Source organism: Amblyomma mixtum, chromosome 4 (assembly GCF_055824585.1).
Source record: "Amblyomma mixtum isolate Tamu chromosome 4, ASM5582458v1, whole genome shotgun sequence".
Classification (NCBI taxonomy): Eukaryota; Metazoa; Arthropoda; class Arachnida; order Ixodida; family Ixodidae; genus Amblyomma; species Amblyomma mixtum.
This window is the reverse complement of record NC_143015.1, coordinates 93,421,107-93,445,710: the sequence shown is the minus strand read 5'-3', so window position 1 is coordinate 93,445,710 and position 24,604 is coordinate 93,421,107. Positions and strand designations below refer to the sequence as shown.

The 24,604-nt window shown below is 49.2% G+C and overlaps 1 protein-coding gene across 2 annotated transcripts; it reads right to left on the bottom strand.

Moving 5' to 3' along the window:
- On the bottom strand, window positions 1–20,431 carry LOC149347450 (uncharacterized). Of its 2 annotated transcripts, none has more exons than XM_089587125.1 (3): window positions 20,288–20,431; window positions 6,379–8,251; window positions 1–635 (listed from the first exon to the last, which is right to left on the bottom strand). In XM_089587125.1, exons 1-3 carry the CDS (start codon window positions 20,319–20,321, stop codon window positions 338–340), a joined length of 2,205 nt encoding a protein of 734 aa, XP_089443251.1. In that variant the 5' UTR covers window positions 20,322–20,431; the 3' UTR covers window positions 1–337. The 2 variants fall into 2 exon arrangements, with proteins under 2 accessions (XP_089443251.1, XP_089443250.1); XM_089587124.1 differs by lacking the exon at window positions 20,288–20,431 and adding an exon at window positions 18,982–19,105.
- Between the last annotated feature and the right edge of the window lie 4,173 nt (window positions 20,432–24,604).

Below are 24,604 nucleotides of genomic sequence, written 5' to 3'. Positions count from 1 at the left end.
TGATTGACTGGAAGATTATTTATTTCAACACACATTCGAAGTACAACGAAATACGTTCTCTCCGTCATCCCATCTACCTAGAACCTTATACATGTTGGCACACATGGTGGCACTTGGAGGCACATTTGGCACAATAAATCAAAACACTTCCGTCAGAAAATCAGTCGGTGAGATATCAGGCGGTAACTATGACTCGTCCTCTTAGACCGCACCATCTTATGACTGGAGCGTTACTCAAGCGTATACAGTATTCAGAAGCGAAACAACGCAGGAAAAGCAACTTCGCCTTTAGAAAATGAGCCGAGATCAATAGTTCCGAAATTCTCGAGCTCCGGAGTCAATGGGCGCACGACGGATCGTCCCTGACATCTTCGTAGTTGAGGAAGCGCCGGATCGCTCTCCAGCAGTCCTCGTTGAGGTCGTCCAGCTGCATCCGGCCGTCCTTGCGAGGGTGGCACACGACCTGCCTTCGCACGACGCCAAGGGCTCGCATGAAGACGTGCATGTCTTGCAGACTCCTCAATGTGTCTCGGAGCATGACGGCAACGTCAGTCTCACCGATGGACATCACCGAAGCTAGCTCCGCGATCAGCGCGGGATGGCTTGCGACGACCTCCACTGCAGCGGCACAGCGCCTGTGCATAGTGTAAAAGAGAAAGTGTTAATTTAGTTCACTCCTGGCTCCTAAGCAAGATTTATTAGCCTATTTCAAATTGCGGTGTACTCGTCAGGATGACGGGAAGGGAGGTGGAGGAGCTAAAAGTCGCCTACAGTCAGTAAATTTCGAAGAACTGATAAAAAATGCAAAACGCGCGAGCTTACGAACATCCAGAAACGAATCCCGCTAGTACTTTACATTGAAACCTGTGACTGCAGACAGAGACACGTGTGGCTCGGAAGTGGCCCGAGAAAAATGTAGAGTGTGTAAACTAGACAAGAAAGAAAAGATGTCCAAAGGTAACTATAATGAATGCCGAAATTGACACCGAAGGGTTCATAGGTCGGTGCTGTAAGTGCTGTAGACGAGGGTGATCATGTACGGAAAGGCACGTGTACTGGTGTTTACCAAGCAGTCAAAAAGGTTGCATTGTGCAAACAAGAATGCGTCTAAGGCAACGTGAACTGAACAATGTTGTACGAAAATTACTGTGAATAGCCATATTGTGGCCATCTTATGGCACTGCGGTCGGAGGGAACCCAATAAGCTCATTTGACAAAGCATGTTCGTCAGTCCGAAAGGCAGTTCCGAACTTCATTGCCAAAGCATGCTGTCCGTAGGCAAAGATGCCAGGTGCGAGACGACAGACCACACGCGCAAAACGCTGCTGTACATTGAAGAACCCTGCTTAGTGCTGAGATCTTCATGCGTTATCGCAAAAAAACGTGCCCACTCCTTACTGCTCTGAACGCCGACAAGTCGTAGGCGTTACTTTCAAGTAGGCCGCCAGCCTCCACGTCCGTTAGCGCTGCTCCGTTCACGAGTTTCACGTTTCAAAACTGCTGGCGTAAGACGGTAGTGGGTTGTCATGATTTTTTCCATATTGAGTAGTCTACGTTTTAAAAGCAGGATCTCCTAATTGAAAGCACATATCAAAATAAAAACTGATGAAATAGAGGTTTTTTCAGAGACTGGACAATTGGCACAAAAGTTTTATGCGGAAACGCAATAGATGCCCAGTTAATTTCTCAATTTATTCTTAAGCCGATAGCGTTAATCGTCCGGTTCAGCCGTAGCAACGTCGCCCGTCGCCGTGTAGCGAAACCCTCGTCACACGTGCGTGATACGCGGCTCTGCGGTAATTAAAAACCACGACATATATTGGGAACTATACGTCGTCACATTTCACCAATGACAAAAATTATTTTCCTTTTGACAAATTTTCAAGAAACTTAGCCAGAAATGCTACTCCTAAGCAATACAGGCATCCTTGTGTCGCGTGTAGGTCGAGCACGTTTAATGTGCGACGAGTTGGTTGTGCAGCCCAGGGAACAGACCAGGAGGTTTTCTCTTCGAAAGACAAACTACTGCCTGAGGGTCCGACAGGGGACAGAAACTGCCAATGCAGCGGGGCGCTGCCGCGGTCGATGAGGGGGACTGACCGGAGGCCGTGGAAGTAACGAGGGCTCTGGCGTGAACCAATGCCCCAACGCTAAGTCCTCGGGTCCGAACATGGGCAGTCTACACTACCTCGGCCGGGAACCATCGGATTGGTGGGTACCAGTGCCGCAACGCTAACGCCTACGGCCCACGGCGAACAAGGGAAAGAAGGCCGACGCTTCCTTCTAGCTCGGGGACCAGTGCCTCTCGTCGCTCCCGACTGTCCATTTTATACCCTCCAGATTGCACCACGGGTGTGAAAGGAGTCGTTAAATTCAAAATTGGGTTGTTAGTGATGGTGGCTCCCAAGACTAAAGATGGCGCTGCTGCGCTACGCTTCCAGCCAGGGCACCTTTGGTAGGCGCCCGCCCGTTACAAAGGGAAGGCTACATCATCATCATCATCATCATCATGTACGACTTGGGTACATGCGGTGCTTTATATCTATGTCGAGCGGTCTTTCATGTAAAGTGGTATCTTACGCCTGTATTCTAAGGCTTAGGCATGTAGAGAGGTTTTAATTACGGAAGTAGTTCTTCAGCAAGTAGCAAAGTGCATGCTGGCGTTTCCTGTTCTGTTTGCTTGGCGTGGCCTAGTGGCGACGCCACGCGGAAGTCACCGCAAAATGCCCGCGATCTGATGTACGCCGCTACCCCAACAGATGGCTCACGAGCAGTATAAACTGCGCGTTGTCTTCGTTAGATTCCTCATGCCTAATCTTGACCCACAAGAACAGTGTCCGTGTCTCCGCACTGATATGCGAAGAGGCCCGCGGACCGATGATAATATCGCTTCATATCCATAAAGCGGAGCTGAAGTGTGTCCCGAATTTTCAGTTCAACAAAATATTTAAAATACGCTCACTTAAAATATACCGTACAAAAAAACATGTGTCAAACTGCGTCCATGTTGTGCGCCCCAGTATCTTTTGTCAACTTTGGCTACAGTTATCTGGAACACAAGGTATAATGGATGTGTTCCTGTAAAGAGGCTCAAGACTCATGATCTGCTTTCGTATTCAGTTGAATTCTTATATGTCATGGTTAAATGTGTTGACACAAAGTAGACAAGCGTAGTGTTTGAAAAAAAAACTCTGAAGCTTTTTGGCAAATAATCGCACATCACAAGAGGTGGAAAACGTGCCTTCTGCAATTTCGCACAATCGCCACTTTGGATCCACACGGAAAAATAGAATTTTGAGGAGTATGAAAATGTTTAAAGGAAATTTATTAAAGCGCTTTTTCTGAAAGTAGTGCGGAAATTCACCAACGTAAAATATTAGATAGTTCCTCATTCGAAATTTGAGCTCAGCTCATTACGTGTTTTTATTTTGCGCGCACTTGTTCGAACTACGGCATGAGCTGAATGGCGGCGCTTAACGTCCTCCATATATAATATATATAGGTCGCACCGCTCTGCTCATACAAACGCTCTCTCACTCTCCTGGTGAGGATCGAGCCACCGGCTACGCCGCTTAGCCCCTGCTTCGGCGGCGCGCAGCTCTGGAATTTAGCGTCGGCGGCACTGAGCCTTTGCTCTGGTACCTCGTTTAGGAGCAGCGGCAAACGAAGCCCATGCACCGGTTGCATAGCTCATTCTTCAGAAACAACTCCCTGAGATTATTTGCACACTGCTGAAAAAGAAGCTTCACTCAGCTACCAAAGCTGATGCAGTAACATTAGAGCTCAAACCTTGCTTTTCACGTCTTCTGGATAGCTGGGGACTTTCTACTTCGACAAAGCCGAACCAAGAATCGCTCCACATCATGTAACACGCTCTTATATAACCAAGGACGAAATTTCTTCAAGTGGGCTGAGGCGTCGAGAAAGGGAGCAGGCGCCGCAGCTCGCGTCGAGCTGCGTCTCCCTGCCCGACTTCTCGAGAAAGCTGGAATCATCTCGACTGCTTCTCAGTACGGCGCCTTCGAGCGTGTTCCGGAAGAATCTTACAAGTGTGCTCTGGCATGGTCGTCATCATCATCATCATCCTGACTATGCCCACTGCAGATCTAAGGCTTCTCCAATGCCTCTACAATTAGTTAACCCTGTCCTTTCACAGTTGAGACCACTCTATCCCCACATACTCTGACACGGGGCTGAGCCTTATGCTGACCTAACAGTTGAAAGTGCGTTTTTGATGCAAAAGCATTTCTTGTCTCGTGAGTGTCGCGTACAGGACCTGTCAGCAGAGTGTGTCGTCAGAGCGTGTCCGCTCACGTGACCACATCGGAAAAACGAAGTTCACCGGCATGCAGTTCGAACCCGGGCTCTCTGTGTGCCAGGCGGGCACCCAACGCATAAAGTAGTGTGTTGGTGATGCGTACTGATGTTAGACAGCGATGACTTGGAAAAAAAGTTGCTGACGTTCAACCGCAAATGCTTTCGCATTTCGCCAATGCAGCAGACTACAGTGCTCTCCAATTTTTACTTTCAGCTACAGAGACGGACGCTAAAAAAACAAAAATTTTTCCGAGAAATCAGGGGTAATTGAAATTTTTGCAGCAGATCAATAGATAACAAACACCATTGGTTAAGCAATGACAAGTTATTAATAACAATATACGTGTAACTGAAAACGACAAGTAACTGAAAAGATTTGACACGTAATTAAGAATGATATATTTTATTTTGCTTTCATTAATGATACCTGGAAAGAGTACGGAGAAAGAACTAGAGAATTTATTTCCATTCCGAGTAACAAACAACGCGCTAACTTTTCGAACACTGGATTCTTGGAGCGCATAATATTTTATAAGATTTGAAATTTTTTGGTGCTTATTTCCGAAAGCGACAAAAGATTTGCATTGCTTCACGCTGTAAAATTTGATTGCCACAACTAGATAAAAGATAAAGGTTCCAAAAAATTATATTTTTAGTTTTTCGATGCTCGAGACATTCAATATTACGAAACCAGAAAAGCGAAGTTTACGATCTGTAGGGACAGGAATTTTGTTCCATCTTGTACGTACGGACGGACGGACGGATGGATGGATGGATGGATGGATGGATGGATGGATGGATGGATGGATGGATGGATGGATGGACGGACGGACGGACGGACGGACGGACGGACGGAAAGACGGACGGACGGAAGGGTGGGCGGATGGATGGATGGCTGGACGGACGGACGGACGGACGGAAAGGTGGGCGGATGGATGGATGGATGGATGGACGGACGGACGGACGGAAGGGTGGGCGGATGGATGGATGGATGGACGGACGGACGGACGGACGGACGGACGGATGGATGGATGGATGGATGGATGGATGGATGGATGGATGGATGGATGGATGGATGGATGGATGGATGGATGGATGGATGGATGGATGGATGGATGGATGGATGGATGGATGGATGGATGGATGGATGGATGGATGGATGGATGGATGGATGGGTGAGAAGGTGGGTGGGTGAGAAGGTGGGTGGGTGGATGGATGGATATCTTCATCACTGAAAAGGAAAGCACCATTGCCCAGCTGCTGCGTGCAGCATAATCGGCCGACTCGGCGGACGCCATGCTTAAATCTTAGGATTGGCGGCGCTCCACTTAGCAGCAGGCCTCTGCAGAACTCTGTTATTGTGGATTTAACTTGTGAACGAAACTAGTGAGACTAGTGAACTAAACGCTGCCTCCACTTTTCCACCATTCTCCACTACCTATTGAGTTATTGAAGTTATTGCTTAAAATACATTCAGAGTACGCTACGAAAAATTAAAGGTCTATTGTTCCCTTCCTCAGCCCAGATTGAACGAGATCGCTCTGAATTCCGCAAGGCTGCAAACGAGTTGTTAGATGGAGCATACAAACTCCCATTTCTAATTACATTTATAATTTATATTATTTGGTGCTGCAGCGCCATTTGTCGTGGAGCAGAACAGATTTCCAGTCTAGTGACATTACTTCCGGTTAAGTAGACGTCACTGCTGGTTTGATTGACGTGTTCCGCGTCTGATGACTCCCTCCCTGTTTAGTTGGCGCTCCTTTCGGCATGCAGATGTGGAAGTCAGGAGTGATGACTGGTCTACTGACACATACATACACATTTTGCAACGCACAGCACCACAGCGCTTCCATTTACCAGAATGACAATACACACTGCCTACATTCCAGTGTGACATCACGGAGTCAAAGCCAAGTGATACGAAGATGTCCTTATGTTATGACGTAAAAAGCGTCACGCGATGTTTTGAGGATGTGTCCATGTGCTTTGCACTCTCTGTTCATTCAAGAAATGCATGTTTGCAGGAATGGCGGTGTACATGAATCCTCGAAAACATACCTGTCACAGCGGGCGGCCGACAGAAACTGGGAAGTTCGGGACACCAGGCCAGAGTTTCGACGCGCCGTGTCCAGGACATGGAACCAGTCACTGTCCACAGTCTTATCCGGGCGCTTATACCACAGCCTGGCTTCAATGATTGCGTAGTTGTCCTGAACACCTTGAGAAAAACGGCGAACAAAGACAGTTGTCGCACTGTCGACATTAAAGTCTACCCTGCGGATGTTGTTGTTGTGCTTGACGGCGTCCGCGAGGCATTCGGCGGCTTCTTTGGTGAGGTAATTTATTTTTATGTCGAGTTCTACTATGCTCGAGTTTCGAGACAACGACTCAAAGACAACTCGCCAATTTCCTTGATTTACGAAGCGCGAGTCCTCATAAGAAAACGAAGAAATGTGAAGTTCTTTCAGCGCAGCTGTGCCTTTGATGAAGTCACCAATTCCCGTTGCCACGCATGAATTCAAGTCAAGAGGCTTGATGGACAAGCGCAAGACTTTAACTCTCTTAAATGACGTAAGTTGGTGCACTGGGTCCATAGTTGGCACAATGTCTATGGAACCTTGAGTGCACAAGCTAAGCTTGGAAAGTGTTTCACAATCGGCCATGCCCACACCATTATCAAAGCGGTATGATGTAAAAGATACTCTCTTCACGGCGCCACTGAGGCAAAGGCGTTTGTATACTTCCCTGAATGTAGGCAGTTTGCAATCCTCCAAGGCAATAACTACTTTCTTTCCGTTGTTCTTTGCAGAAAGTAGCCGAAAAAAGACCGCCCAGTGGTCAGGAAGCCAGATGTCCAAAGGCAGCGTAAGTTCTTCTAGTGCCTTATTCTCCATGAATGCCGCAGCCCAGCAGTCCAGCAGCGCTCCTTTAGAGTAACGTACCCTGTTTGCATGTACAGAATGCAAGTTTAAGATGCGTAGAACATTATTTTCCGCTGCAACTCTCGGCAACAGGTCAGCGCCTGTTTGGCTTAGACTGAAATTCTCGAGTGTCACGCTTGTGAAAGTCTTGTTGCATCGCAGAGCGTCCAGAACAAGTGTGAAGCAAAGTTCTGACTCCCGCGTATCCCCAAAGACAGTCAATGTCGTGAGACTGCAATTATACTTGAGAAAGTGTGCAAACTGCTGACGGCATTCTGGCGAGGCATCTGAGATGACACTGGAGGCGAATGACAGCTCACGCAAGGAGGAATTTGTTTGTAGCGCTCTCAAAAACCTATCTGAATGATCCGGATACATGCGTAAGAACGAGATCTTGAGGCGAGTCAGCGACGCTGTCGACCTCAGAAGAGTCGATAAAGTGTCCACAAGCTGCGGCGAACATTTCTCTAAAAATACCCAGTAATCGAGCTCCTCCAGGTCTCTCAGGTTCGCTATGGTAGTGCACAGCTGCTTGTAGCGTCCGGGTTCATCGTATATACTCAAGGTCTTCTTAGAGGGGTTTCGCCGAAGCGCACTGCAAAGAAGACCTTCCTGGGTGTTCGCCAGGTTTCTGGTGATATCGAAACTAGCGATGCAGCGGTGGGTCGTGAGGAGCCAGTGAATACAGGTAGCCGGTATAAGGAAGTTCCCCATGTGCTGATAACCTGCATACTCATGTCGAAGGCTTGAAAGCGACAACTGCCCGCGCGTTCCGGATATTTCACGTAGCTCGAAGCCAGCGTTGAAGAGGAACTCATTCAAGAGTGCAAGGTGGTCGACGATTTGGCACGTTCTGTACTGGGAAGCTGTGCAAGGGAGACGGAGGTCGATGACCTTCCCGGTGAACGGACCTCGGGCACTGCTCAGGTCGGCCAACAAAACAGCGCTAGTCTCCGCTAGGGCACGTGGCAGTCTTCCATCCGCGGGACTTGCACGACCGGTCGCTTTACCTGCGAGAAATCCAGAGTACAATAATATTGTCACGTAGCAGTTGGTACAGGTAGCGCCGCGTCCAGACGGCAGAGGAACGCCAACACCGAGATGATGCCAGCGCACACCGAGACGGCCAGGATGGAACGTCGAGCTTCGTCTTCTTCAGCAGCGAACCGCGTGGCGCACGAGCTGCGTGCCGAACAGCCGCCGAGCGGCTATTGTTGTAGACGCGGCATTACCCTCCCTCTCGGAAAGAGCATCGGCCCGATGCTTTAACAAGAAAATAGAGAGAAAGAAATAAAAAAAAAACACAGTAACACACAGCACTTAGTCACTGAATGTCTCGCGAAAAATAGGGCTTCATCCGCACTACATGAACAATCTCTGGTCTCTGCTGACGGCGAGTAGTCTGGGAAGCCCCATCCGGGAGAACTTCATAGGTTACGTCACTTAGCTGACGGAGAACTCGGTAGGGGCCGAAATACTGCTTGAGCAGTTTTTCGGAAAGACCACGGCGTCGAATGGGGGTCCATACCCACACTTTGTCGTCCGGGGCGAACGTCATCAGTCTGTGGCGGCGGTTGTAACGTCGGGCGTCACGGTCTTGTTGGTTCATGATGCGCACTCTTGCAAGTTGTCGAGCTTCTTCTGCGCGAAGCGTGAACTCCTGGGCGCCAACGTCGGGGTCGCGGCCATCATGGGGCAGCATTGCTTCCAACATTGTCGACACTTCGCGGCCGTACAACAGACAGAAGGGCGTCCTCCGCGTTGTTTCCTGTTGAGCCGTGTTATACGCGAAAGTAATATATGGCAGGATATCGTCCCAAGATCGATGCTCAACGTCAACATACATGGACAGCATGTCGACGAGAGTTTTGTTGAGGCGCTCGGTCAGGCCATTCGTCTGGGGATGGTAGGCGGTTGTTTTCCTGTGAGTAGTGCCACTCAGCCGCATGAGGGATTCCAAGAGTTTGGCAGTGAAAGCGGTGCCTCTATCTGTGATAATTAGTTCTGGAGCGCCATGGCGGAGGACGATGCATTCCACGAAAAATTTCGCAGCCTCGGCTGCTGTGCCGCGCTGGAGGGCCTTGGTTTCAGCGTAGCGCGTAAGGTAATCGGTGGCAACAATAATCCACCGGTTTCCCGAAGATGATGTTGGAAAAGGGCCGAGAAGGTCCATGCCAACTTGCTCAAACGGGAGTCTGGGCACTTGAACGGGATGCAAAAGTCCAGCTGGCTTGACAGGGGGTGTTTTTCTTCGTTGACAATTACGGCACGTGCGCACATAGTGTCGTACAGTCGCTGCAAGCTGAGGCCAGTAATAGCTCTTTTTGATCCGAGCCAGAGTGCGGGCGTAGCCGAGGTGACCTGCGGTGGGCTCGTCGTGACACGCCTGCAAGATTTCTTCACGGAGATTCGCTGGAACGACGAGGAGGTAGTCGCTTCCGGTTGGAGAAAAGTTGGCTTTGTACAGCACGTTGTTGCGCAGACAAAAGGAGGACTGGGTTCTTGCGAAGGGCTGGGGAACCTCCTCGGTACGTGCTTCCAGGAAGTCGATGAGAGGTTTCAACGCCGGGTCTTCACGTTGCTGACTGGAAATAGTCGCTGCGTCTACGGCTGCGATGAGAGGAAAGTCCGGTTCGTCGTCGTCGAGCGCAGCTTCGACTGGATATCTGGACAAGCAGTCGGCATCGTTGTGCTGGCGCCCTGATTTATACACGATGGACATGTCAAACTCCTGAAGGCGTAAGCTCCAACGCGCAAGGCGGCCAGAGGGATCCCGTAAGTTCGTCAACCAGCAGAGACAGTGGTGGTCGGTTACAACTTGAAAATGCCGGCCGTACAGGTAAGGTCGAAATTTTGTCACAGCCCATACCACGGCAAGGCATTCTTTTTCGGTCGTGGAATAATTAAATTCAGCACGAGACAGAGTGCGGCTGGCGTATGCTATTACACGCTCAGCGCCGTCCTGCCACTGGACGAGTACAGCACCGAGACCCACGTTGCTGGCATCTGTGTGGACGAGAGTCTCCGCACGAGAATCGAAATGACCAAGGACAGGCGTGGATTGCAAGCGTCGCCGTAATTCATCAAATGCCTGCTGCTGCTGTTCTGTCCACGCGAATGGGACGTCCTCTCTTGTAAGATGCGTCAACGGTGCAGCAAGTCGGGAAAAGTTGGCAATGAACCGCCGGTAATACGCGCAAAGGCCCAAAAAACGCCGGACCGTTTTCTTGTCCGAAGGAGTGGGAAAGTTGGCGACGGCAGCTGTTTTAGCAGGATCCGGCCGGACTCCACGATGGCTGACGACATGGCCCAGGAAAAGGAGCTCCTCATAACCAAAGTGGCATTTCTCGGGCTTCAACGTCAGGCCGGCAGATCTTATAGCCTGTAGCACGGTCAAGAGGCGCTGGAGGTGTTCTTCGAACGTTGGCGAAAATACAACAACGTCGTCCAGGTATACCAAGCACGTCTGCCATTTCAGGCCCGACAAAACAGCGTCCATCATTCTCTGAAATGTTGCCGGAGCTGAACACAAACCGAAAGGAAGGACCTTGAACTCATAAAGGCCATCCGGCGTCACGAACGCTGTCTTCTCGCGATCCCGCTCGTCAACTTCGATCTGCCAGTAACCACTTTTTAAGTCCAGCGAAGAAAAGTAGCGCGCGTGCCGCAGCCGGTCAAGAGAGTCGTCAATGCGTGGTAACGGGTAGACGTCTTTCTTGGTAACCTGGTTAAGCTTCCGGTAGTCAACGCAAAATCGCAGACTACCATCCTTCTTCTTAACCAAAACCACAGGCGAAGCCCACGGGCTCCTCGACGGCTGAATAACACCATCCTGCAGCATCTCTTTGACTTGTTCAGCTATGGCTTCACGCTCCCTCAGTGAGACACGGTATGGGTTTTGTCGAATTGGTCGGGTACTGTAGTCCGTAATGATGCGGTGCTTAGCGAGAGGCGTCTGTTTGACTGCCGACGTAGACGAGAAACAGTCTTGGAACTGATGCAGTAGGCCGACTAGGCTCTCCCTATCGGCTGGGGGTAAGTCTGGGTTCACGTCGAGGATCAGCTGAGGTGTGCAAGAATTGCACGTTTCGCTCTGGAGGGCAAGGCAGTCGTTAATTTCAGCGATTCCCTCGAAGTATGCGACCGCAGTGCCCTTGGCGATGTGTTGCCGTTCGGTCCCGAAATTCGTTAGAAGGACATCTGCCAGGCCGTTCCGTAGCGTGACGATACCCCTCGCGATGCAGACCCCATGAGAGAGCACAAGCGCAGTGTTCTGTTCTGCTACGCCGTCAGCACTGCACCGGTCGTCACAAATGACAGTAACGAGGGCACAGGATCGCGGAGGCACGGTCACATCGGCGTCGATTATGCGCAGGGCCACTCTGCGTGGTTCGGTGTCGGCTGAAATCGTTCCAGGGGTCGAAAATGTTACCAGACGATCAGGAAGGTTTATGATGGCACCATGCTCACGCAAGAAGTCCATTCCGAGGATCAGGTCTTTGCAGCAGTGCGGCAGAACAACAAAAGTGCCAACAAAAGCAGAATTGGCAATGGTGACTCGAGCAGTGCATCTTCCGACAGGCGTCATGAGGTGACCGCCAGCAGTACGAATTTGAGGTCCATCCCATGCTGTCTTTACCTTGCTGAGGCGATCCGCGAGGTGCTTGCTTATTATCGAAAAGTCCGCGCCTGTATCAACTAAAGCAGTCACTGGGTGCCCGTCAACGTGAATGCGGAGGTCGGCGCTAACTGCATCGGTGTCAGGGAAACTCGGGTTCACAGAATCGGGCTGCGGCGGCATCGGGATCACGGCATCGCGCTCCGGCGGCGTTCGGGGGTCTTCGTTATATCCGCTGTCAGCAACCTTCCCCCCTGAGGTCGCCGCTTTCAGTTTCCCCGGCGCGGGCTTGGAGACCGGCCCCGCCGTCCATCTGGGAAAGCCTGGCGGCTGGGCGACGTGATGCGTGCGGGAGACGGAGATCGGGGTCGGCAGGTAGAGGTGGTGTCATGGGCAGCAAGGTACTCCTCTATTTCGTGGGGTCGCTCACCGAAACGGGGACAGGGAGCGTCACGTGGGAAACCCCGGAGGCCGATTTCACGGTAGGGGCAACGGCGATACAGGTGGCCGGCTTCCCCGCAATGGTAACAGAGCGGCTGCTGATCAGAAGTGCGCCAAACAGCCGCCTTCCGGGCCGGTGGACGCATGGCAGGTCCTCGCTGAGGCCGCTGGTAGAATGACGGTGACGGAGCGGTTGGCGGCGGCGGGTGGTACGGCAAGCGTTGCACAGGTGGCAACTCGGAACGGAGAGCCGCGGCGTAGCTCATGGGGCGTGGCTCCGGCATGACTGGAGGAGGCGGTGAAAATGCTTGGCGAATCTCGCCGCGCACAACCTCGGTAAGAGCCGCAGCCGTCGGATCAGAAGAGGCAAGGGTCAGGTTCTGCAGCTCTTCACGGACCACCGCGCGTATGAGCTCACGCAGCGACGCATTGTCGCTGGACGCGCTCAAAGAAGCCGCACTGGCGCTTGGCTCACCGCACAAGGAGTCATTTCGGCGGCAGCGCTGATGCAAGGCCCGCTCAATGGCGGTCGCCTCTTTGATGAAGTCGGCTACCGTCTGCGGGGGATTGCGGACCAAACCAGCGAAGAGTTGGTCCTTCACACCTTGCATCAGGTGGCGGAGCTTCGTGGATTCCGCCATATCTGGGTCAGCGCGCCGACAAAGACGGGTCACGTCCTCGGCGAACATGGCAACGCTCTCATTAGGCTTTTGGACGCGGGCGTCCAGGAGGCGCCGCGCACGATCCCGGCGGTCCGTGCTAGCAAAGGTGTCCCGGACCTGCTGGCGAAAGGTATCCCAGCTTTGGAGATCGGCCTCCCTGTTCTCGAACCAAATCTTGGCTCCGTCTTCGAGGGCGAAATACACGTTCCGCAGCTTCTGCGCAGGGCTCCATTGGTTGAAATCGGCAACCCGCTCAAACTGGTCAAGCCAGTCTTCAACGTCTTCGAAGGTGACGCCATGGAAGCTGGCTGGCACGCGGGGTTGCTGGAGCGTCAAGTGTGAAGCGCTAGCCTGCGCCATGGTGGTATGCTCACCAGGTCGATGAGTGCGTGCCTCTTTTGGGAGAAGACCAAACTCTGGGACCAGTCCCAGGAGGCGGCGGCTGCTGCGGTGAACGGGCGTGCAGACAAGGGGTAGCTGGTCGGGACTCGATGAGCGGCTGTCTGAAGAGGTGTTGGACATGGGACGTCGAGCCCGCACCTCCACCAGTGTCACGTAGCAGTTGGTACAGGTAGCGCCGCGTCCAGACGGCAGAGGAACGCCAACACCGAGATGATGCCAGCGCACACCGAGACGGCCAGGATGGAACGTCGAGCTTCGTCTTCTTCAGCAGCGAACCGCGTGGCGCACGAGCTGCGTGCCGAACAGCCGCCGAGCGGCTATTGTTGTAGACGCGGCAATATGAAGCGCGAGCTTCACTACGCTAAGTAAAGCCAAAGTCGCCGTGTCTGGAGATTTCACTTTCTTTTGACCTCAAGACAACGCAAAGGAAAGGCGCATAACTGGCCCCTTGGGACAGTGTACGTAGTCGAGCTTTAAGCTACGAAACCGATCAATAGCGGGAGCTTCGAAAGCAAAGGAAAGGCGCATAACTGGCCACCTGAGATAGTAGACACCTCAGTCCTACTTCATGCTACGTTGCGGTAGTGGCAGATGTGCGCTGCGTGCGTAGGAATTGACAGTGGTGGGTCAGATGGGGGGGGGGGGGGGGTACTGTACGATATCTTTGCTATAACGGGCTTATTTGGATTCTTTTCAGAGAAGAATTGGGATGTTCCCAGCAACAATCGGCCTCAACCGCATGGATGCTCAAAAGATTGCTTAATTGGGGTTAACTGGGGTATATATAGCGACTCAGGCTATGAAAGACGCTGTAGTGAAGGGCTCCGGAAATTTACACAACCTGGGTTCTTTAGCATGGCCTGACATCGCACAATTCAAGTTCCTCTAGAATTTCGCCTCCATCGAAATTCGGCCGCTGGGGCCGGCATTACAATATAAAACCATACGGGCAAAAAAAAAAGACGACACTACATCATACTACAAGAAGTGAGGTAACAGAAAGATCACTGACAGTACAAAACAATGCAGATTAAAAAACATTACCTTTCAGAAGGAAAAATTTATCTACAAACACAGAAGAAGCACTAGCTAAATATTCTTGGGGGGAGCGTATTTGATAATAATACAAAATATATACATGCAAAAATATAAATACGAAAAATGCCTATTAAAAGACGCGCACTTTTCTATTTGGTGTCTAATGCGTTTATTAAATATTAAAGTGTGAGGCAACATTTGATGACCGTAGTTTGTACTTGCATTAGGGAGGTATCATGTTTGTCTATGACGTGTACTGTAAACATTAGAATTTTCTGTGCAGCAATCTAAATCGATTGGACACGTTCTCTGCCCTTGTTGCGAACTTTGTACCGAAAGTAAATTCGTGTACGCCTGAGAGGGGCCGCTTTCGAGTCAAGTGAAGGAAACGGAGTGCTCTTCGGACGGCTCCGCCGCGAAGGAGCCTCGCGATCTCCATGTACGAACACGCTCCGTTAACACACGTTTAGCTCTTATATACCGTCTTTTGCGTAGATCACAGAAAAACGAAAAAAATTCTTTTGTCCTATTCGCTTGCTTGTTTGGGCTCCAATTTCGTACAAAAGTGGCATTTCTGGGTCAGTTTTGATTTGCACTTCGTTTGGATGGTGCCTTTGCTTGATTCGGTCAGAATTAATCGCAAATTTCCATCCTCTACGGTGCCGGCACACCGAAACGGAAAGCTTTTCCAGCAGTCGTACCCGTAGCGCCATCTATGCCCGCCGGAGGAACGAGTGCTCTATCATCGAGGCTGCAGCGAAACGCAAGAGGGATGAAAGCGGCTGCGCGGATGGTTTGAAACTGCTTTGTGGGCTATTTTATTAAACCTGGGCGCAGCAAACGCTTTTGCACGCAACTGCACCCCTCCCCGCACCTTGTGCTTCTCCCATGAGTTTCTCTGCAACCTCCGTGCGCCGTAGAGTGCTCGTTTGTCTGGAGGTTACATGATGGCGCTACCGGCATCATTAGTGCGAAAGCTCGCAGTTTTGGTTCGCCGCCGCCACAGATGATGAAGATTTGCTCTGAATTTTGACCGAATCAGAGAAGCACTGCCCCCAAACGTAGTGTAAATCAAAAGCGGCCGCCAAATGCCACCATTGTGCAAACTTTGAGCCCTAACAAGCGTGTGGTTAGGCTGAGGGAATTTTTTTTCGAGTTTTTCATTTTGACGCAAAAGTTGGTACATGAAAACAGCAAGCACGCAGGCCCGCGGAGGCGGAGCGCAGTTTGCATAAACACAACCAGGCGACTCCACATTCACGGGAGGTCGGCGGAGGAGGGGTTCGGGGTTGCACGGCTCGACATCTCTTCTGAACGTCGGGTCGCCGTTGTTACTGTTGTCAATAAAAATATCGCTGAAAAAAATTATTATTGTCTTTTTTCGCCGTAGTGAAAGGCTTGAGTAAGAAACTGACAGTGAGGACCGGCTTTAAGTCTAAGGCGCTGAAAAGAGGCTTTCGTATTTGCGCTATAAGAAGGTATAGCGGGCACTGCTCCTTCTTCAATAGAAAGCGCTTTGCGGTGTTAGGTATGGTGCTGTCGCCACATTCTAAATGGCATTAATTTTATTCAGAAATTGAAGTGAGAGTTTTACAATAGTTTCTTCACGCTGAACGAAAAAAAAATGCAGTTTTGTTGTTGCTTCCACAATACCAGCGAGTTTGTTATCAACAGAGTTAATACAAAGATACCAACGTGATTTCTTCTGAAATACAACCGCGAGGAATTTGATGCACGGGACGACGTTTATTCCCGAAGGACCCATTTACAGACGACCATCAGTGTTGTGTTTTCTGTTTTCGGTGTAAAAAGTATTACTTTTGTTTTATTATTCATGGCCAGTGAATATTCTTCTATTAATGACACCCAAGGCATCGTTCGCAAGAGCTGGCCGATTATTTGCTCATGATGATGTAAACACTGTTGAAATTGGCAGACTTGTCAATATTGCCAATAATGTCAGTATTAAATAAAAATGACGTAAGTTGATTGAATTTGCGAATTACTTAAAAGACAGTTATTTATTGAAATCCTCGGACTCATGAACTCAGGATTGTTTTCATTAGGCTCAGAAAGAGTCTCCTGAAGCCGAATATTGCGAGTTTTGTTAGCACAGCGGTATGAAGAATTTTATAAACTGGTTTTGAAAATCGATGGATACGCCTAGTGGTATTACATATTGTCCAAATACATGTAATAATAAATCCTCCTGTGTTGGTAGAGCTAACTCCGTGAGCGACCCTGTAGGAAACGGAACTAACCGAAAATAATAGCACTGCGTTTATAGAAAGTTCTTATCCATACTATGCGGTCTCAGCGCATTTTGAGAAGCAGGCAGAGTGCACATTGGTCCGCAGCAAGACAGGCTGTTTTTATCACTGGATTTGAAAATAAGGGTAATCCTTGCTAGCGGCACGCCCCTACGAAATTTGTCACTTGCAAAGCACGGGTTGGAAACATGCCGAAGAACTTTGCGTATCAGATCTAAAGCGCGTTTTACGGAACATATTTACAGGTAATCTATATCGCAGCTTTCACTGCTTCGCAAAGCGCAGAACGCGAGATAAATTTATTTGGTGCTAGTTGGACGTAAAAATGCAATATCATGATTTCTGGAATTTAGGAAGTCTACTGAGTGCGGACCGCACGAACTTTTTAACAAGGTATGCAAAATAATTGTTAAAAGCCATTCGTAAATGCGGGCCCGCAAAATATAAGCCATAATCACCAATTTCCCTACGCCGTCCTAATACCCCTAATACTGACGTCTAATGTTAAGCACTTCGGTTACCTTTCTCCGCGTGATGTCCGCTTACTTTGTTTCCGAAGCAGTGGCGTTATGGTAACTAGAATCTGCCTCCCATTCGGGAGGTGCTGGGTTCGATCCCCACGGCCACCTTGTGCTCATGGGCTTTCTAATCGCAACAGCAGTTACCCCAGCGCTGTACTCGTCTGTTCCGCGGTCAAATCCTTGGGAAAGACCCTTTGGTAGACCTCACACCTCCCTCAGTTGAAAGTCCTCCACAAGGGACCGAAATCCACCTTGTATGGTAAAGCCCGCTGTGGCTCTTTTTAGGACCCCCTGTTTAAGCCCACAATGACGGGCTTCGAATGCACAGGCCCCATTGCGAAGCCATGCGCCGTGGGAAGCCTAGCACCAGGTCACGCCTCTGCTTGCACCCACATGAGTAAACCGGCGGGTAACCGGCCAACAGTGGGAGTTAAACGGAGGACCTCCGGAAAGTAAGCCAGGTCTGTAGAGCAAATTTCTAGGCCAGTTAATTGATAACGCGCAGACTGTGGAACCAGCGAAACTGATGCAGAACAAGACAGGACAAGACGCCATCAACATCCTGATCCAAGGCCGTTCTTATTGCTGCTGTGGAGCCTTGAAGCCTGCTTTCGACGAACGTGCATGAATGCAACCAATTTTCAGCTTTCAACTTTGATCTCAAACTCTTGCCCCCCGCCGTTAAGCGAAATTTGCTATGTATGCACGGAGCGTTTCAAAATCTGCCCGAAGGACCGGCCAGATTTCAGTATAGATATACAATTCTTATTTAACAGAAAAGAGGTCTTCTCTGTTAAGGATGCAGTAGTCCAATAAGTAGACCGATTCTGAGCAAACCTCTATGCCCCATTCGACTAGGTTTTGATGTGATTCTTTGTCTTGGAGTAGGCGTTCCCAGGAATCCTAGTGCGGGGCTGCCAAGAGCTTTCTTTATTTAGGGGAAAGAGGGAGGGAGGGCGGGGGGGGGGGGGGGGGGGGGTCAGGGGGCTTAATAATCGTGTTTTTCTTAAACGAACAGTCTACTGCGTTTTATCGACCATGTTTTCTTTGCCGCACTTTAAGCACTTGCACCAAAAAAGCATATATGTGGCGCATAGCTGAGACACATTGCAGAGCCAACTGAAATGTGGTTTCCGATATCGGAATGCAGCTTTCACATGGAAGACGGTTCTCCAAAGACGGGACTGCCCGTTAAATTAGGTGGCAGAGAGCGGCAGTGGGTGGTCGCAGTTTAAAAAGAACAAAACAGTGTTCAATAAGAACCAAACAATGTTTCCTAAAAACAAAACAATGTTTTAAGCCCAAAACAATATTTACTAAGAAGAAAATAATGTTTACTAAGAAAAAACAGTGTTTACTAAGAAAAAATAATGTTTACTAAGAACTAAATAATATTTACTAAGAACAAAATATCGTTTATTAAAAATAAACAATGTTTACTAAGAACAAAATAATGTTTGCTATGAACGACACAATGTTTACCTACAACAAAACAATGTTACTAAGAAAAAAAGGATGTTTACTAAGAACAAAATAATAATTACTAAGAACAAAATATCGTTTATTAAAAACAAACAATGATTAGTAAGAACAAAATAATTCTTACTAAGAACAAAACAGTGTTTACTAAGAGCAATACAATTACTAAAACAAAATATTTACTAAGAACAAAATAATGTTTGCTAAGAACAAAACAATGTTTACTATGAACAAAACAATGTTTACTAAGAACATAATAATGTTTACTATGAACAAAACAATGATTACTAAAAGCACAACATTGCTTACTAAAAACAAAACCGGCTGCAGCTTGTTTCAGTGTCCATTTCAATGTTTTTCGATATGCGCAAGCGCTCCTGTGCCGGTGTGGTGGCAGTTTTCGACGGTAGACGCAGTCATCTACTCTGAATTGCCACAAAATAGCGCAATCAAGGAAATTAATAAAACAAGAACAAAGTAACAGTGGTGGGTACACACTCAAGGGTGCACACATGACGCGATTGAGCAGTAGGTTAATGCCCATATACGCAGAATTGGTCATTCTCTACATCACATTCACTGCGCTGCGGTGGACCGTCACATTGCGCAGTGGTGGAGCGGTTAAGCGATGCGCCACTCCCCCGAGGATGGGAGGTGGCACCACTGGCGGACCTCGTGCGACTAAGTTTCCGTTGGCCGAGCTACCGGTGATTGATTTGACTGCCACCTACCATGCGGGGAAGTTAGCTCCCAATCAGGTGGACAGGCTGTGATGCTGCCGCAAGGTCAGGTGACCGAGATAGGCCACCTGCCTCTTAAGTTGCCCCTCAGTGTTTATCTCAGATTTTTCGTTCACGGTCAACGGCAACGAGCTCTTTCACGATATCAGGCTAAAAATATTCACTTCTATCAACCGCTCATGAGCCGCTCTGGCTTGGCGCTGCTATTGCCAGCCGTTTTAAGGCTCTTGCCGCGTCTGCTTCAAAAGCTACGCCGGCGGTATGTGGGAAAAATTTCGGAGAACATATTGCGTTCACTGAACTCAGTTCCTCACTACTATTAAGCACCAAATATATTACGCCTAAGAATTTATGTTTGCAATCGAGAGGAATACGTTCAGGCTTTGTTGAAACTTTCATTATTCTGAAAAATTTGCTAAACTGAACCTCACTTAATTGAGAGCTTACCGCCAAGACTCATCTGTGTTAGAGAAAATTTGGCGGCTCCTAAGAGAACATGCGCTATACGCGCAACGTTCCGATTGGTTCACTGAACAAACAAAAGCTGTCAGAGATATAAGCAATTCGGTCGCGACGAAACTATAGGGACGCGCGCTTGCCTGATCGCGTTCTTCGTCATAGTGCTCTCTGCACGGGATCATCACGCTGACGCACGTTGCCTCTATCTTAAGCAGAGCATGAATTCTAGTACCTCGGGAAATGCTCGCGCAGTGGCGTCGCAAAAAGGGTGCAACGGTTGCTCTCTGCCCCATACGCACTGCGCTATATCGCTGCTATCGGCATGGAAGGCTTCAGCTGATGGCTACCTCACAGAAAGGAAACTAGCTACAGACAAGTGCGGAGTAGGCTTGAAAAGAAAAGTTTTCAGCGCTTACCCAAACCTTGAGGACGAGTGTGCGCAGCCCCCATGGCTGCCCGAGTCACACATAAACAGCTACACGCTGTCAGTTATCGAAAGCGCCAAGGCCGCTTCGGGCGTGGAGTTGGTCCGCTGTTGCGTTTCAGACCGGCAATATGTTTCGACTTGACGGGTTTCCTGCTCCCTCTGGGGGAGAACATGATAAACGAGCAACTAGAATTCTTGGATGTGGTATTGCGCGGGATTTTCAAACACACAAGGATAATATAGCGGAGGTGGCAGAAGGGGCCGCCCTACTGCGGGGAGAACAGCACCCTAACCGGCGCCTAAAACCTTTTTTCAATAATATTTAACTCCTCTTCGCTCGGGAAGCACATTTATGAATACGACCAACGTACATGATGGTAGCAGCATCCCACCGCTGCCACCAGTTATTACGGGGCGGGTAGGAGCATCGTTGGGGGCTCGTACAGGATGACGAAGTTACGGGAAAGACATGAAGAAGAACTTTATACAAGTGAATTTACATTATATACAAACAGCCACTGAGAGAACGTCTCAGTAAGAGAGTCTGGATAACAAGGAGCAAAGCTACATGACGATGAGCTCAGATGGTCAGGAGCTTTGCTCCTTGTTTTCGAGACTCTCTTACTGAGACGTTCTCTCAGTGGTTGTTTGTATATAATGTAAATTCACTTGTATAAAGTTCTACTTCATGTCTTTCCCGTAACTTCGTCATCCTGTACGAGCCCCCAACGATGCTCCTACCCGCCCCGTAATAACTGGTGGCAGCGGTGGGATGCTGCTACCACCTGATCCTTAATACGGCCCCCCCCATGAAGTTGAGAGCCAAAAGGAATCCCGCCTGACCGGGTGGGTAGTGCATTTTAAACATAAACATTGCAGCCGACCAGCAAAAAAGATCACTGACGGTTCGGGGCCCACATCGGGGAACACCGCCTGGAACACCGTTGCCTTAACGAGTTCGGCCGGACGCAGCTGGACAAAGCATTGCGAACAAAGGCCCCGCGGTGAGCGCGAAAACATGAAATATATTTTTTACTGGTTGCGATGTCTGTTTTTGTTTGAAATTCACTGCTTATGTGACCCATTGTGCTTCAGCTTGTGCAAGACAGCACTGCGTGCGTACCCAGCTAAGAGTTGAATTTTGTTATCGTAAGGCCCCAATTACGTAACAATTTTAATAATAAGAAGCGATGTCAGTATACACATAAAAAGAGGGCAATACTCAGGGAATATAGTGGGAATAAGGGCGGTTAAGAAAAGGCCGCTGCTGGATCCTCTTCTTAACAGATTCTTACATTGAGGAAGCGCACATTTTGCTGAGGTTGTCCCAATATTTGCTGAGCAGACCAGAGCTCAGTTCGGGACGAGGATGGCTATCCAACGCTTCCGAGGGGACCAGTGCAGAAACGAAAGGCGATCAGAACGCCGCTCCAATTTTGTTGCTGAAGTTGCCGAAAATTTTCTCCCACTCATCCTGCAGCACTATGGTGTCACTTAGAAATTTAAATTCCTTTCTCTCTCTCTACTCATCAATATAGTGAGGGCCAGGATTGGCTGGCTTATTCAATATATCCTATAAAACATTCAGTAAGTTGGGGCAACCAAAAAGAATGAAAAATAATAGCCCCTGCATACACCACGTGCGTACAACAGGCTTGAGCCTATTACAAAATACAAAAGGAAGCCCAAGGACAATTTTAAGTTTTGCCACCCGAAGGTGAAAAATAAAATAAAAGGGGATGGGGCGAGCAAGTATAGAAACCCGCAGCCGGGGGAGCGGACCACGGGACACTCCCCTGATCTCCCATGGGAAGAAGCGGTAAGGATGGGCTCTAAATGGGATGTAAGGCTTTTGGGAAACGGGTTATGGGAACTTGGACGGGAATGGGGACAGCGAGTTCTTGCTCTGATCCTTCAATCTATCTTCCTCTATTGCTGGCCTGCCAGGCCAGGACACGGAGGGCATCAAGACTGCCCATTGGTGCGGAGTCCACTCACGGCATGTCCTGGCCTATGTAACAGATAGAGAAGCCATTACATTCGAATACATACAAAGGCCTAAGCGGGTGACTTCTGCTAAAGGAGGCCGTCGTGCGGATGGTGTCCGCCTATAGGCAATCTGCAGTGCAGTTTAGCGGTAAAGTGGCGCCGTCTGGTGGCCGAAGGGGACCACTGAACAGGCAGCCTGGCTTTCTTAAGACTGGCCCGGTGGCCCAGGAGTGGCACCAACGCTGAGGGTATGTGTCTCGGTGGATTTTCTGGAAGCTTTACCTATGAAATCCTACAACACGGATGGTGGACGCACCTAGCAAAATATAATCAGAGTTGCTGTTGCGTGAAGGACTGCTACACCCTGGAAGGAGACGCATATGTGAAGTTGTTTTGCTTTTGTGCAAGGCATTGAGAATAAACCGGACAATTCAAATGGATCATTCCATTATACATAGCGCTACGTAAGTCGAGCTCGTATTCGTATTTTGTGTGAAGCTGGGGAACAAATCACTCCGCGGTTGATCACTTCCAGCCACTGATTCTTGAAAGCTGCGATGTTCATTATTCAAACTTGTTTGGCAGATTTCTAGGGTCTTCAGGGGCCGTACATTAGAAAGCTACATTTGTTTCGTTCAGTTTGAGCCTGTCTCATTGGTTGCTGTTCTCGGCGACGTAAGCTGTGAGGTATGTGTCACGCCGGACGTCACACAAACGCGCAATGGACGCCACGCTTGCATAAACACATCAAACACAAAGGCAGCACTGGCGCATGGGCGGCGAGAAACGGTGTCACCAGAGCATGCGTTCTTGTACAGATTATTTCCTCGTTATAACAAATTCTACTTCGTGCCAACACTAGTGCGTGCGAGCGCCTCAGAACATTCTTTGTGTTTTGTAATGAAGGCCCTACCCTTCACCTGGCATTTACAGTGTTTTATTTAAAGACTCCTTTCATCTAAGTATCGCAAAAGCAAATCAAACAAAAACAAAAATATGTGTATATAGTTTTCATAAATTTCTGGCTGACGGGATTCTCCAGCCGTTCTTTAGAATGTCTTATACAAAATACTTATTAACAAAAGAGGCGCTCCAAGGCGCTGCAGAGATACAAGCGAACTGATATCTGACGTGTCCCAGTTTGCATGTTTCTAACACATCTCGCACTGCGACTTATTTTAAATACAGGAATGCATTTACCGGGGACACCATCTACGCCTTTTCCCTCAAATTTTTGTCTGTCCACACCATATGAATACTCGCCAAATAGTAAAATAAAAATTTATCAGGACTCGAACCTACACGCCTTAAGTGCTACGCTGACGCACTGGCCATTCCACTATTGTCGCAGTTTTCTCTTCATTAAAGAGAATGCAACCAAAGTGACAAGCTTCTAGCCTTACCTAACCAGGGCGAATCCAATGAACCCGTCATACATAGTCGTACCAGGACCCTTCGATCACTTCAAAATTCCGAGGTACTCACGCACGCGAATAAAGGCAGTCAGACAGGAGGTGAATCATGTGTTGCATGTACCCCTGCGCCAAAGCACACTAAGTTCTCAGCAGGGATTTCGGTGAACATGGCGGCTCTGAGTGGTGATACATCATACGGCTCTTCCACTGGCCAAACAGTCCCATGATCCCGATAAGATCACATGAAGCCTCAGAATCTTCTATTGCAAGTAAAAATCTCAGCAGACAAGAACCCTACATCTGCGCACCCCCGCCGCGCAGGTCCCATCGCATCAGTCACCCTCTTCAAGTTTTGCGCCCACGTGCCCGTACTACTGTTCTCTCTGATTCATTTTTTTGCCGAGTAGCAGCTGACTGGAACGGCCATCCCCACGAGTGGGCAAGGGACCAACCAAAGAATGCAGACGCGGCTAACCTGGGTCGTCTTTTTTGCGCAGGTTCTTGCTGCGTGCAATGAGCCGGTGACATTTCAAGAGTTCCAAATTGGCAATCCATCACTAATCTTCAAGCTTCATCAAGTACAAGTTGTGTCGCTCGACGGCAGTGATAGCTTGCGGGCTGGAAGAAATGCCTCGAATTTTGGACATTTTCCTGTTCTGCAAAGGTACATCGGAGCAACATCGTCATCACCCGAGCCGTCCGGCACCGCCCCTCAAGCTTTTTTCATCAGTGGGCAAGGGACCAACCAAAGAATGCAGACGAGGCTAACCTGGGTCGTCTTTTTTGCTCAGGTTAGTAGAAAATCGAGTAGTCACGACTTTAAGAGCGATTCCTTGTGTCTGGTTGTAGTCCCTTGCCCAAGGGTGTTGTGTGAATGTGCCGCGAGTTGTTTTGACTCTTTG